At 35.3% G+C, this 14558-nt stretch overlaps 1 protein-coding gene across 1 annotated transcript in view; it reads right to left on the bottom strand.

The window, feature by feature from the left end:
- Nucleotides 1-14558, bottom strand: part of nbeab (neurobeachin b) — a 257230-nt gene that overhangs the window by 160543 nt on the left and 82129 nt on the right. The window contains exons 14-18 of the mRNA XM_059534202.1: nucleotides 6689-6768; nucleotides 5103-5165; nucleotides 4371-4468; nucleotides 3787-3879; nucleotides 1670-1778 (exon numbers count right to left, since the gene is read on the bottom strand). Coding sequence (XP_059390185.1) covers nucleotides 1670-1778; nucleotides 3787-3879; nucleotides 4371-4468; nucleotides 5103-5165; nucleotides 6689-6768 — 443 coding nt within the window. The remainder of the gene's footprint in view (nucleotides 1-1669; nucleotides 1779-3786; nucleotides 3880-4370; nucleotides 4469-5102; nucleotides 5166-6688; nucleotides 6769-14558) is intronic.

Below are 14558 nucleotides of genomic sequence, written 5' to 3'. Positions count from 1 at the left end.
TCCTCTGTTTGATTCAGCTCACAGTGTTTGCACAGTCTCGCTTCTCTCGGTAGCCAGGATCTTTTATGTCTACCAATCTCTATTTCCAAATCATGATCACTGAGTCGATATTTTGAAAGGATTTGTCTTTCTTTTAATGGCTTTAGTGATAAGTAATTTGCCAGTTTTGTGGTTCTGTTTAGGGCCGAGTAACACTGGAGTTTGGTTTGGAGCTCAAATTCATTTTTCATCTTAATTAGGCTATACTTCAGATTTTTGTCAATTAGTTTCTGAATGTTGGGGTTGTGATTGGAGTCAAGACTCAGTTTGGGTTTCCTTCATCAGGTAAAGCACGAGTGTGTTTCTTTCTCTCTCTCTCACACACAAACACACACACACACACACACACACACACACACACACACACAATCTCTCTCTCAGAGTATATCCGTAAGTCATTACCTCTATTACAAGGTATTGCACTTGCAAAATATAAGATTCGAGAGAGTCTTGTCTGCAAGCCGAGCACGATGTGGCCTATCCCACCATTTATGCGCCACCGGTATGCGCGCTCATAATGGAAGCAACGCGGTCGCGATGCACACGCGGTGCGACACGCTCGTTTTTTCCAATCGCGTCCGCATCGCATCGAGCTAAAAACATCTCAACTTTTCAGAGAGCCGCAAGGGCACCGCTGGTCATGTGACAAGAACCAATCAAGCAGCTTCATCCTTTCCCGTAACAACGTTGAAAGCTCAGCCAAGATGAAGGAACAGTTGATCATAGCTGTATATGGATTGCCATTTTTAAATAAATTTAGTAGCAGAGCTACTGCAAGCGATTTTTAGTGCTGCAAATCCATTTATCCTTTGCTCGTCATGGAGAGAGCGCGTCATGGTTGCTTAGCAACGGCAGACGCCTCAGGGGCGCAACTGCCCGAGCGCTTTGGAAACAAGGAGAAAGCGGCGCGCCTAGCGATTTCCACGCGTTTTTAGGCGCGAATTATTGACGACAAAAGCGATGACCCTCGGTACCCCTCAAGCTGAGATGTTGATGTGATGTGATATCTGATCTAAGTGGGCGTGGTGTGCGTAAGGTAGAGAGGGCATGACTGATGATGTCATGACATGACAACGCGATTCTCAGCCTGCGCTCCAGCTGAGTAATCAAATTTATTTTTAAAAATAATTTATATATTTTATATTCAAACTGAAAACATGATGTGATTAACACTCAAGTCATTCAAGTCATCCTGTCTCAAGTCAAGTCAAGTCCCGAGTCTTTAACTTCCAAGTCCGAGTCAAGTCTCAAGTATTTTATTTTTTGTCAAGTCAAGTCACAAGTCCTAAAAATAGCGACTCGAGTTGACTCGAGTCCAAGTCACCAAGTCACAAGTCCCCATGTCTGCTATACACACACACACACACACACACACACACACAGTATATATATATATATATATATATATATATATATATATATATATATATATATATATATATATATATATATATATATATATATATATATATATAAATTAAGCACCATGCAGAGTTTTACTTCATAGCTATATATTTAGTTGTTCTATATTTTAGTTTTGTATATTTTTATATCAACTGTATATTTTAGCATAACTGTAAGGCTGTACTGACCAATCAGCATCCAGGACAGAGACAACCTTTTAGATTACCTCATATAGTGTATTGTATGTAGTTATCGACAGTGTGTTGGAGTGCAGCATGAGTCGTTCTCCAAGTAGTGTGAAGAGACTGTTTGTGTGCATTATTTCCACCTTCCTCCTGTGACAAACCACACACACATACATAGAAAACATACTGTAGTTAGAATGCAAACTTTCATACACCTCACAGCTAATGTCAAGCTAGCAGGAACAGACCTTGATGGCCACAGAGCTTGGCTCCTTTTCAGTGGTGTCAGGTACCTTCAGTTTTTCTCACAGAATAACGAAGCAGCCACCTCATACTTGGAGAGCTGTGACTTTCACAATCACAGACTATCCAACAGCAGATCATGCTGAGACATTGTCAGGATGCTAAGCCCCCTAAATGCAGTCCTGCCCAACAGCAGGTACAGACAAATGGGGACTGTACAGTAAAATGACAACCAGAAAAGAGTATGTTTTAAAGTGCTTGTGAGCATACAGGATGGTAACCACTCAGCGATGGATACACTAATGATGACAAAAAGCTAATATTGATTTTATGTGCACTCTAGGCTAACAGCGGTACAAGTCTGCAAATGTCATTGTGCTTGTAAAGCTCTAAAAACAGTTCAGATGGCCTTTATATTCTCCTAAGTGTTAATTTAATGGAAACGGCTTTACATACTGTATGCACTTACCCTCACACACACACACACACACACACACACATGCATATATACAAGCAATATCACACATGCAGCAGTGCAATATGGCTGTACTGTATATCGGCATGGATGTGATTCGGCAGTAGGTAATCACAGTGTGCTATGAGTGTAACATTGCATTTAAACAACAGTCGACGGCATGTGTATGTAAATACATAAGATACAACAATGAAGTGTCTTTAAAAACCCTCTTTTGTGTAAAACTACTTCCTCTCAGCACAGATTCATATCTCAAGTTGACAGTTTAAAAGCCTCCGTTACTAATTCAAAAATTTAAATTTAGAACTCGTAACGAAGAAACGTTGAGTTGCTTAATTGAAAATGTATTGTATTACTGTTTTAAAAGCTCACTTTAGTGAGTGTGATTACCTGCATTTGACACAGCATTCATTCTTCAGCTCAATCTCATATTCACAATAAAACATTAGCTTTACAATGTAACTAATCACCATCAGGAACACACACACACCATTTCCCAATACTAAATACTATTATTGAACATTACTATTATTTATATAAAATATCATTTATTGAATAATAATATTTAATAAACAACAACAGCCATCATAATACTTGCTAGGCAATTCATTCAAAAGTACAAAGGTAACGTTCTAATATACAGCATTTAAGTTTTGTTAAATATAACGTGACGGGATTTTGCCCTCATCCAAAACAATTTGCTCTGGAAAAAATAGTTAATTAATGAGACCAAAGACTGCCCGTTTGAATTACACAAAGAAAAATGATATCTCATGTTTAACCGCTATAGAGACATCAGAGCCAGCGGCAAATTCCAGAAGAGCTGGCCGAGGTACATATGCTGCCATCAGTGGTCAGGAATAGTTTACATTATTTACATGTGAGGGCAACATAGAAACGTTATGTAATGCAAAATACAGAACATAAAGCAAAGAAAAGTTGATTATGGTTGCTGAGCAACGTCACAGCTTAGTACATACAAATGACACGGTGTCATATGTGTGTTTATCAGCTATCTGGCTCCTTCAGTCAGAATCCAGAGTTTTTTTTTTGAGTCTTATGTTTTACATAATGTGAAGCTGTTTTTGCACTGATGCCAGATGAATTAATGTTTTAAATGAATAATGGTACTATCTTTTGGTTTGCATCCATAACAATCCAAAACAGTCATTTTAAATTCTAATATTTCACAATATGCTGTTTGTATTGTTTTTTTATTTATTCACTAGTTAAAAAAAGGCTTCTGGGTAGATTACAGTTTCTCACTATAGGTACCAACAGCCTTGGAGCCAAATAGAGACTACTTCAAATAGTAAAAAATAGCTTTAAAATTTAATAAACACATTACTGATGAGGACACTGTCCTTATGCAAGCACAGATTTCACCTTGTCGGATACACATGAGAAAAAAAAAGGAAAGAGAAGAATAGATGCACTCACTTGTGGCCTAAGTGTTTGAGGAAATATGCCAGAACTTTCAGAGCCTGAACTTGGATACTTTCACTCTTGGAAGCCAGTAGTTTGTACACCACCCTGAAAAGAAATGAAATGAAATTAAAACCAAAAAAAATAAATAATCTTAATTTAGTTCACTAAATTTCATGTGAAAAACAGAGAACCACTGGGAAACTTTTTTTTTTTCAGTTCATCATGTGTCTGCTGCTAAAACATGAGAAACTGGCAGACAATAATACGTAATACTAGAGAGGAAATGGCATTGTGTAAAACACCATGAAGCTGTTCATCAGATATTTTTAGCCAAACCCAAAACTTCAAAATAGCAAATAACTCTATCAAATCCATCTATATTTCATTAGCTTGACATGGCTGTTGTGAGCTTTATCCTGCTTGTCAGAAAAAAATAAATAAATATGGAAATATAATTGCAATTCCTATGTCGAATCTCATGAATAATTCATGATTTGAGCATGTAGGCAAACTCCATCATCAGAGACTAGATGAAAAATAATGAAATTTGACTGTACGTGTGTGGAGTAAGAGGGTGGAGTGAACTAAGATCTCACCGGATGCCGTTCCTCTTGTCAAATGCAGGAATCATGGAGGCAGAGTGCTCAGACATGAGAGCCACCAGCAGCTGAAGAACATCGTGGAGGTTCTCATCCTGAACAGAGTAAAACACATAAGCATTTAATGGAACCCTGTGCTCAATTCAATTCAACTCCAAGGCCCAGATATTCTTTAATTGGGAATATTTTCTAAATTTTAGAATGCTAGTAAAGCATGACAACTACTAAATAAAGGGTATATGTAAAGAAAAAAAATTAGTGACTGAAAAATGTAAAATTAACAGTAATATTGAAAAATATTATTACAAATTAAAATACCCACTTTCTTGTTCTTTTTTTCATGTGATGTCAAGGCTGAAATTTCAGAAGGCATTATTCATGATCTTTCAGAAATAATTCTAATATACTGATTTGCTGCTCAATAAATATTTCTAATTACTATCAATTTTGAAAACTCATATTTCCTTTTTTTTCCCTTTTTTTTAATTCTTTGATTAACTTGAACTCCAAAAGAACATAACATAACATGACATAATTTATATGTTTCTGTTTTTGGGGGTTGATTTTTATTTACTACCTGGCCCAAATGAATAATAATATAATGACTTAAAGGGGAATAAAACTGGGCCCATTTAGAAACCTAAAAGAAAATTATAAATCTTGTAAAAATAGAAATGTGTCAGATTCAAATGGTCTGCTGATGGGAAACTGTATTAGGTGAAGACTCACCTCATGCATGGTCAGCAGGTAGTTGAGAATACTTTGAAGCTCATCTTCTTTAACACCTCGGTCCTGATGAATATAATAAAAATAAGAAAACACTGAACAATGCTACTCTTGCAATATGCTGTTGCTAAACCCCCAGCTGCACTTATAAGCTGCTACTGACATCCGCATGCTGACAGACTATGAAACCTAAATAGAAAAAAGAAGATAACACAAAATATCAGTTATTTCAAATTCATTGAGGCTGTTTGTGTTTGCTCAAATTACTGTTCACAGCAAATTTGGGTCCTGACTTTTAAAAGCTGTCTCTTATTATTAGGAAAGCAGCGTGAAATGTCTGGTTGTAGTGGTGCTGATGAATGCACACGTTTCCCATTACTGCAAGAGCACAGGCAGCTTGAGAGCTAATTGTTGTTTGCTCGTGCCTTGGCTACCTGACAGATTTTGTGATTTGTTAGCACTGGTCTGAACAAGTATACACATTTTCCTACGGTCTTGTTAGAAAATTGTAAACAGCTGGGACTGGTGAATGAGAGCGAAAACCTGCCAAAGCAACAGCCCCAGAGCTCTTGTTCTCTATACTTTGACAAATCAATACATGTGTATTTGTGACAGGCACACAATTAAAATTAAATTCACTCTATCATTCAGTGGTTAAATCTTTTACAGCAAGGTTATATCTCAGGTCCTGTAACATAGCCTTCACTTCTTCATATAACAATGCCTTACAGTGTGATCTAAAAAAAAAAAATATATATTTTTTTAAAATGTATGTATCGAATATATATAAATTATTTCTTAAATTTATTTCAACTATTTTAAAACAACAACGAATGTAAACAATAATTCGTAATTCTTCATTTAAATTTAAATAATAAGAAAACATTATTAAGACAAAAATGAATTTTATTTTATCTTGTTTTAAAAAAGAAGTTTTATATTGAGCAGGATATATCAGCTTTCCAAATGTATTTGAGCAAAAATATTGCAAACATAAATGACTAACTATTCATTGTAATTAAAACAATAAAAAATACTTGATAAAAGAACATTTGTTTTGTATATTGTTTTGTATTGAGCTTGACATTCCAACTTCCCAGCTGATTTTTTGCCTTACCAAAATAAAATAAAATAATAATAAAATAAAATATGAATCATTATTAATTATAATTTGTCCTACTCGATATAAATGTTTTGATAATTATTTTATACAATTACAATAAAACAATTAGAAAATATTTATTTAAAAAAAAAATTATATTGAACAGGACATTTCAACTTCCAAAATGTATTTTAATATATACAGTATATTGATGAGCATGGGTACATACATTATGATATCATATCTCATTAACATTTTTCATGATTTCTGTAAAATTCAGTTCTTTTCCTGCAGATATGTTTCTGAAATGGCTGATATTATAAGTATTTATCTCGCTACGGACTACAGTTAAACTATAGTTAATATGCTTTCAAGGGTGGTAAGATTGAGGACAGATGTCAAATCATTATATTTGTATTATTATCTGTATGCACATGCTAAATATTATCCAGTTACACAATATGTGATCACATTAAATGCTGCTCACCTTCAGTATGAGCTGTTTGAGGAAGAGCAGCATGAATGCTCTGAGGGAGGCGATCTCTTTCTGCGAGGGCCGAGGACCGTCTACGAACACAAAGTCACAGTGGAACGGTTACAACAAACTGCCCTATATCTCAAAAGTGTGATGTTTAATGTTTCACAGACACTGGCGTTAAATTCATAGCAACAGTGTCAAAGAGTGTCTTGCTCTCAGTCAGTGGAGAGCCACTTCTAGCAGTCGAGAAGAGCTTTACAGAAGAGCCAAGCCCTTAATAACTCCAGACCGAAAGACAGTGAAAGTTCAACAGGCCACAGTTCAATTCAGCAACATCTGCGATGGTCTCTCATCCTCCTAGAGCTCCTTTTGAGCACAGTGTGCATGTGTGACAGCTTTTCATTTGCTGTTTTACTGCAAATGGCCTAAGCATTGATATGAAATGAAACACAAATTGATTAGCTGTCATATTCACAGATTCATCTCAGGAGGTCTGATCGCCACCAATCATTCGTTACTTCACTGTCTGAAGTGATCAACTCCACTTCTTTCAACATGTCTCTTTCCCTATGCATTTGATAGCAGCAACCAGCAATGTTTAGAAAAGTGATACAGTATGTCTCTAAAGGTTTCATTCATCAAGAATTGTGAAGCATCATTTTAAGCACCTGGAGTTTTTCCCTTTACCTCAAAATAAAGATCAACATGTCCAGATTTTATTTCACTATACATTTCTGAATAAATTAAGGCACTCCAGTTACTCATCATTATAAACATAAATATTTATTGAATATTAAAGTGAATATTAAATAATCCAAACATGCATTGAATAAATACATTCAATGTTCTTAAGTTTTCATCCTAGTTTTTGTCCTTTGACAAAAGTATGCTTTAAATTTAGTTAATTTTATCCGAATGATTTAAGTGTTTAACTTGTTTTAAACTATTTTAGTTGGCAACTATGTGCAAAATAAATTAAATTAATTGAATACTGTAAAAACATGTTAACTTCGACATGTATTAGACAGGTAAGTTTGGTAAAATACATGTCATGAAAACAGTAATTATAAGTATTGTCACCTAACCCTAAAAAAAAAAATTAGAGACTGTTTACAATATTGCAATGTGACTGACACATCTAGAGCTGTGTATTAGCTTCATTGTCTGTGCAAAATGAATACTATGCTTGTGTTGTAGGTGCAACTGATTAATATCATTTGCATAATACGCATTTGACTGAACTAATCAACTCACGAGTAAAGCGATTTTAATCAGTTTACCAGGGTTCCGCTCTTACAGCTCCAACAGTTTTTAATTACTGTCAAAAGTGCCTTTAATGTTGATAACGGAAAAAAAAACAGTAAAGATTTTCATCAATCATTTCATTGACAAGATTAGCATTGCTTTTATTAAAAATATTATCTAGTTTAGTTTAAGCATCTGCAAATGATCGTACATTGTCTGCATCCTTTATTCAATGTGATGATTTTTAAAGCAAGCACTTTTTAAAGTGAGATCATGGGATGTTACCATGGGAGTGATTATATAAAGCATGCATATTTCTCTCTAAAATAGAACCCCCCTAAAAATATAAACAAAATAGATTCCTTAGCCCACATTAATCTGGACTGCCATTATAGTAATATAAAATTACATTAAACATATCATTTCATTAGTAAACAACAAAATCTGCAATCTAAGAGACTTTGGAGCAACTGGCCATAGATTGGTACCAAGTTTTTCTCCAAATTGAGCAAAACAAGGGGAAAAATGTATTTGTAATGAATTTGCCTGTCTAATGGATCTCATCAGAAGATCAAACTCATGATTAAAGCAAAACCAAACAGATCAACGACTGATATCTCTTTGACTTAAAAACACTTCTTCCCGTACCATTTAATTGATTGTGAATATGAAAACTCACTGCAAACGCGGTCTCTAATTTGCAAAAGAATAATAAATCTGGCATGGCGTCAAACAGATAATCAATGAATTTGTACTCTCACACAGTGCACTCTTAAGTCATCCGATCATCCTTAAGATCGGTCCAAACTGCAGCACGCATCAAAACAGATCTGCAGGACATATACAGAAATTAAATTAAAAACGATCCCTTCAGAGAGTGTAAATATTCATTCAGGCCACAGAAGATATGCTGTAATTTGTTTTGGAGTCATAATACGACTTGTCTTCTGAAGCCAGTAAAATGGGAAAATGAAGTCAAAAGGAGGGAAATTTAATCATGCTCCTGGAGTTTTACACAAAGCTTTAACGCAGCAGAACTGGACTTGGGTTTTGGCCGGCTAAGCATTAACAAAGGTGAGTAACTTTACATAAGTACATGAACGTAAATACTCCCTCGCTTCTTGCCAAAATACCATAAAAAATAATATCACTTTCTTCAGTGAAAATTCCATCGCTTCTGATTCAGACAAGATAACTTTTCCACTAAAGAAAGTAATATTATGAATAAATGGCTCATATTTTTTAGCCGGGCAAACTAGTTTGAATTAAAAAACATAATGAATTTGTTTCTTACAAACACAACTTGTCATTTCATGAGACGTTAACTGATTGACTGGAGTGGTGTGGAGTACTTATTGTAATGCTTTTATCGTCTATTTGGACTCTCATAGTGATGGCGCCAATTCACTGCAAAGGATTCATAGGTGAGCAAGTTATCAAATGCTATAATTCTATAAGTTTTCATTATTGGATGAACTATTCCTTTAACATAAACTGTCTTCTTCTACATTCCTTCTCTTCAGAACCAGTTGTAGTAACAAGAAGGCAACAGTTTCAACGTTTCAACTGTCAACATGTTTATCCAACTAGCTAACCAAACGACAACACACCCGATTTAACTGCATAAACATCTAAAGACAGCTCTATCAGTGTCTTGAGTACTGAGGTTTGTTATATGCAAGAACTAAAGTTAAGTATGCACAAAAGGACTGTTCGCTTGTGTGCTTGATGCTTCTTGAGGGAGTATTTCTATGTTCTCCAAGACACTGTTGAGAAAAGACCGTCTGTGCTGTTAAAAACAATGAGCAGGAGTGATGCATGACTTTAATTTGTGAGGTCTTGCTTTTAGAGAGAGAGTGTGTGTGAGAGAGCTAGCTGATGTGACTCCAATGTAAAACATAACTCTTTGTTGCAGTAATTGAATACTTCATTATGTTATACTGCTTTCTCTATAACCCATTCCTTTGTGGGAAAAGACAAAAAAATAAATAAATAAAAAAACCTGTGTTTGACAAATGAAGAATAAATCAATGTGGACCGCCACAGAGAACCACCTACTTGGCAAGCCACAGACAAATTCTTTTACATACTTTAGAAGAGCTGCTCTAAGACCTCTTCACCTGGAGTGACTGTGAAACGTGTTTGAGTGTTTCTTTGTGTGTCACGGGGGTTTGGAGGTTCATGATGGTATATTAATCCCAGTGCCAGCTGTTCTTTGAGATGAGATAAGTCCTTCATCTTCTGCACTTGTGGGTTTATGCGTGCTTACACTGTGTTACATTCTTTAGAAATCCATATTGTTTTTATCATATTTCTAGAAATGCATGTGTTGTTTAATGTCAGCCTGAACAATAAGAAATCCAATTTCTTATTGAAAGTGCAAATCTGTACTACTTTCTTCAACAATATCACAATTCCTGAATTTGTTTTTATTTCCATCAAAGATCTGCTTTATTAACATTTTAAATGAATGAATGAATTATATATATATATGTCTCAGAAGTGACCAAAAAAAGAAGAAAATCAACAACAACAAAAACGACATTTGCATTGTTACAAAATATTAGTTTCAAATAAATGCTGTTCTTTTCATTTTCAGTTTCTGTTGATTGTAGAATAAAAAAATGTACATTATTTAAAATAAATACAAATGAAATGAAATGAGTAATGCAACAAAATGTATAATAACAATATGTCTTTAGCAGCATATTAAAATGATTTCTGAAGGATCATGTGACAGAGTAAAGGCTGCTGAAAATTCATCTAAGATGTCTAAAGATAAATCACATTTTAAAATATATTCAAATAGAAAACATTTATTTATATTGCAAATATATTTCACAACATTATTGTTTTTCCTGTATTTTTGATTAAATAAATGCATCCTTCCAGAAACATTTTAAAAACATTTTAAAAATCTTACTGACCCCAAACGTTTGATATATACTGCCATAGATGTTGACATAGGCTCATTTGTCTTAACTTGCATTAAAAAGGTTTCTGGCACATAATCTTATGTTATTTACAACATCTTAACCTCCACATGAAACTCTCAGTATGAAAGAATATTTTACTACATTGCTTCTACATTCATAGACAGCACAAGACAATTTTAAGTGCTTTAAGTGTATTTCCAGTGCCTGCCATCCTCAAAAACAGCATTACCTCTGACCATTAGGAATAAAAAGTGAACAAAACAAAAAAAAAGTCCCAGGCCACCCCTGCACCAGCCAACTACAGCGGCGATCTGATTCTGTTTGTGTGTGGAATCGAAACAAGGCTCACGGGCCAACAACACAAAAAAGCTTCAGCTAAATCAGAAATCCAATCCACTACTAAGCCAAATTACAGGCTTACCCATATATCGCTTTGTGAAAAAAAAAGAAAAGAAAAAAACTCACCATGTTCTCTAATTTAGCAGTGGAGGGTTTTCTGCCTGTTTTATTGATAGCAAAAAAAAAAAACCTGAAGAAAAGCAAATCATGACAATCTGTGAAGATTTGCTATTACTATCCCTCAGACAATTAGGTACTCTTTGTTCAGGCTCACATGAAACACACTAGAATCATTTCAGATTGTGATAAAGACAGATTGGATATCTAACGAACATTACACAGTAATCACACACATTTACTATTGAAGATTATTAAGAATAAAGAAGATGAAAGACTATCTTGTCTTGAAAAGCAGCAGGCACAGAGAATAATAGACCATGATAGATAACCGTGAGCTCAATGCGTCCGAAGAACATGTAATCGATTCATTTCAGCATTTATCTATGCAGCTGTGTCTCTAGCGCCTCGTCAACAAATTTACAGACAAATACACTACCGATCAACTGTTTTAGATCAGTAAGATTATTATATATATTTTCTTCATTAATACTTATATTTAACAAGGACACATCAAAAGACTGAAAAGACATTCATAATGTTACAAAAATTTTATTTTATTAAATTTTATTATTTTATTTTATGCTTCTTTAGAACTTTCTAACTTTGAAAACATGTTTGAAAAACACGTTTTCCACAAAAATATTAAGCAGCACAACTATTTTTACCATTGATAGTAATAAGAAATGTTTCTTGAGCATCAAATCGTCATATTAGAATGATTTCTGAAGGATCATGTGACACTGAAGACTGGAGAAATGGCTGCTAAAATTGCATTTATTTATTTACTTTAATTTATTATCATGAATATTTATTTGATTTGTGATAAATAAATGTATTATTATTATTATTATATATTTTTTTACATTAGTAAGGTAGTTGTTACGTTTAGGTATGGGGTATGATAAAGTGATTTAAAATATGGTCATACAGAATAAAGCATTAATATGTGTTTTATAAGTACTAATAAAAAGACAATATTCTAGTAATATGCATGATAACAAGCAACTAGTTTACATTAGGAATTAATCCCTAATTTAAAGTGTTACCAAATGTGTTTATCAGCTAAAAATGAGATGCAGTTGATGAATTGGTAACTATATTTAAAGGATATTTTTGTCAAAAGACAACACTTATGACTAAAACAAAAAGCTCTGCAAAAATAAGCACTGAATATTCAAAAGTAGCCATGTATCCCTGGTGCTAAATTGTAATCTATAGCTCTTGATACTTTATTTAGTGCAATTTCAGCTATGGTTATGCTTGGCTCATATTTTGTACAGAATCCAGATCACAAAACCTTGCAGGAGCAGAATAAAACAAATAATTGAGAACAATTAGATTTCCCAGTCCCACAGTGAATGTGCAAGCATGCTGCATCTCTGAAATCCTTTTAATCTGTCTGTCTTCTACTTATTAAAGTCACTAAACGCCATCAGGCTAACATGAATTCCTGTATAGACAGTCAATTTATGCAGAATGACCTCTCTCTTTCTGCCTCTCTGTTTTAACAAACAACTAAATTGTTCTAAAATGGTGGAGAGCATAAAACAAACTCCTGACTTTAAAGAGAGTGATTTATTCAGAGAATATTTGTGAATTATTCAGAGGACATGAAAGACTAAAAGATTCTAGCTGTGGGTGCTTTCAGCTTCAGCAGGATTTGTTTTTACAGAGAGGACAGTGGAAGCTCTTGCATGAGGAAAGAGAAACAGAACAGAGGAAAGAGAGTGTGCACCTGAAAGTGTTATAAGACAGGAAAGAATAGAAAGGTAGAGTTAAAAGCCATGATCTATAAAAAAGGCAGTGAAGAGACAAAAAGAAAATGATATTTTCAGCCATGAAAGGCTAGTTGTGTGCTGCCCAAGGTGAGCCATGTGGAATTCAGCCCACATGGATACTTTAGTGTCTATCACAGTGTGAAGCTTTCATGGGTTATTACTCTTCTGTGCTCTTTTCTACCTCTGTACAGAGGGTTTAAAGCATGGTTGAATTGGTGGGAGAGAGAAATTGTGCCAAATTTTAGGGAAAAGGACCAGCATGAAGCTTTGATTATTTAAAAGTGCTGCTTCTCATCAGGAGGTGACAGCGGCGGGGTGAAAATCCGAGCCAATGTCGTCACTCATAATAACTGCGGACATGACGAGGAGACAGAAAGATTCCATGAGAAGCACTTGTCGGTACATGTGGAGTTCACATAAAACACTTTTAGTCAAAGTGTTAGATTGACTGAGGTGGTAAAACAGTCAAAGTTTTATGTAATTCAACAATGCTAAACTACATTAAATGTCACTCTCAGAAACTGCAGAGCGTTGATAAGACCAACCTGTTGAAAAACTTAACCATGAATTTGATACCGGTGTCCCGACTAGGGTGTTTTAGTTTATATTTATCTCATGTTTGCATGTTTGAATATAGTTTAAAAACTTAAGTAACGTCTCGGTTACGTCGCGAGAAGGGAACGAGACGATGCGTCGATAACGCTTTGGGAACGCATTCTGTGTGAGTGCGTCTGAAGCATCCATGTCAACTAGGCGAGAGTGAGCGTCAGGAGTGACGTCACGACCAGGAATTGATAAAAACCCCAACCGGAGCAACCGGTGTCAGCGGTTAGCTAGGCTATAAAACCTGATGAATGTGAGTGGCGAGGACCAGCCTGCCGCATCGCAAACATCCTGAAGAGAGGCCCCAGATAATAAGGCTCTAGAGGCCGCCATACTCCTAGTAGAATGAGCTCTGACCCCCAAAGGGCACGGTAGGTCAGAAGACTCATAGGCAAGAAGGATAGCCCCAACTATCCACTTACTAAGTGTCTGTTTAGTGGCAGGAAGACCTATCTTAGGTGACCCAAAACAAACAAACAGCTGATCGGATTTCCGAAAAGAAGAAGTCCGATGAACATAAGTGTCCAATGCTCGCACCGGGCACAAGAGGTTAGACTTTTCCTGGTCAGATGATGCAAACAGGGGAGGACAGAAAGCCTGCAGAACAATAGGTCTCGGAACAACGGTCGGTACCTTAGGGACGTATCCCTGCTTAGGGTAGAGAAATGCTTTGACCATCCCAGGTGCAAATTCAAGGCAGGTGGGAAAAACCGAGAGAGCCTGAAGGTCTCCGACTCTTTTTAGGGACGAAATAGCAAGGAGAAAAGTAGTCTTAAACGAAAGAAACTTCTCAGAGACAGAATCGAGGGGTTCAAAAGGAGCCCTAGATAGGCCTTCTAAAACTATAGCCAGGTCCCA

This window comes from Carassius carassius, chromosome 41, assembly GCF_963082965.1.
Source record: "Carassius carassius chromosome 41, fCarCar2.1, whole genome shotgun sequence".
NCBI lineage: Eukaryota > Metazoa > Chordata > Actinopteri > Cypriniformes > Cyprinidae > Carassius > Carassius carassius.
The sequence above is the reverse complement of the archived record's forward strand: the minus strand, read 5'-3'. Positions and strand labels throughout refer to the sequence as shown.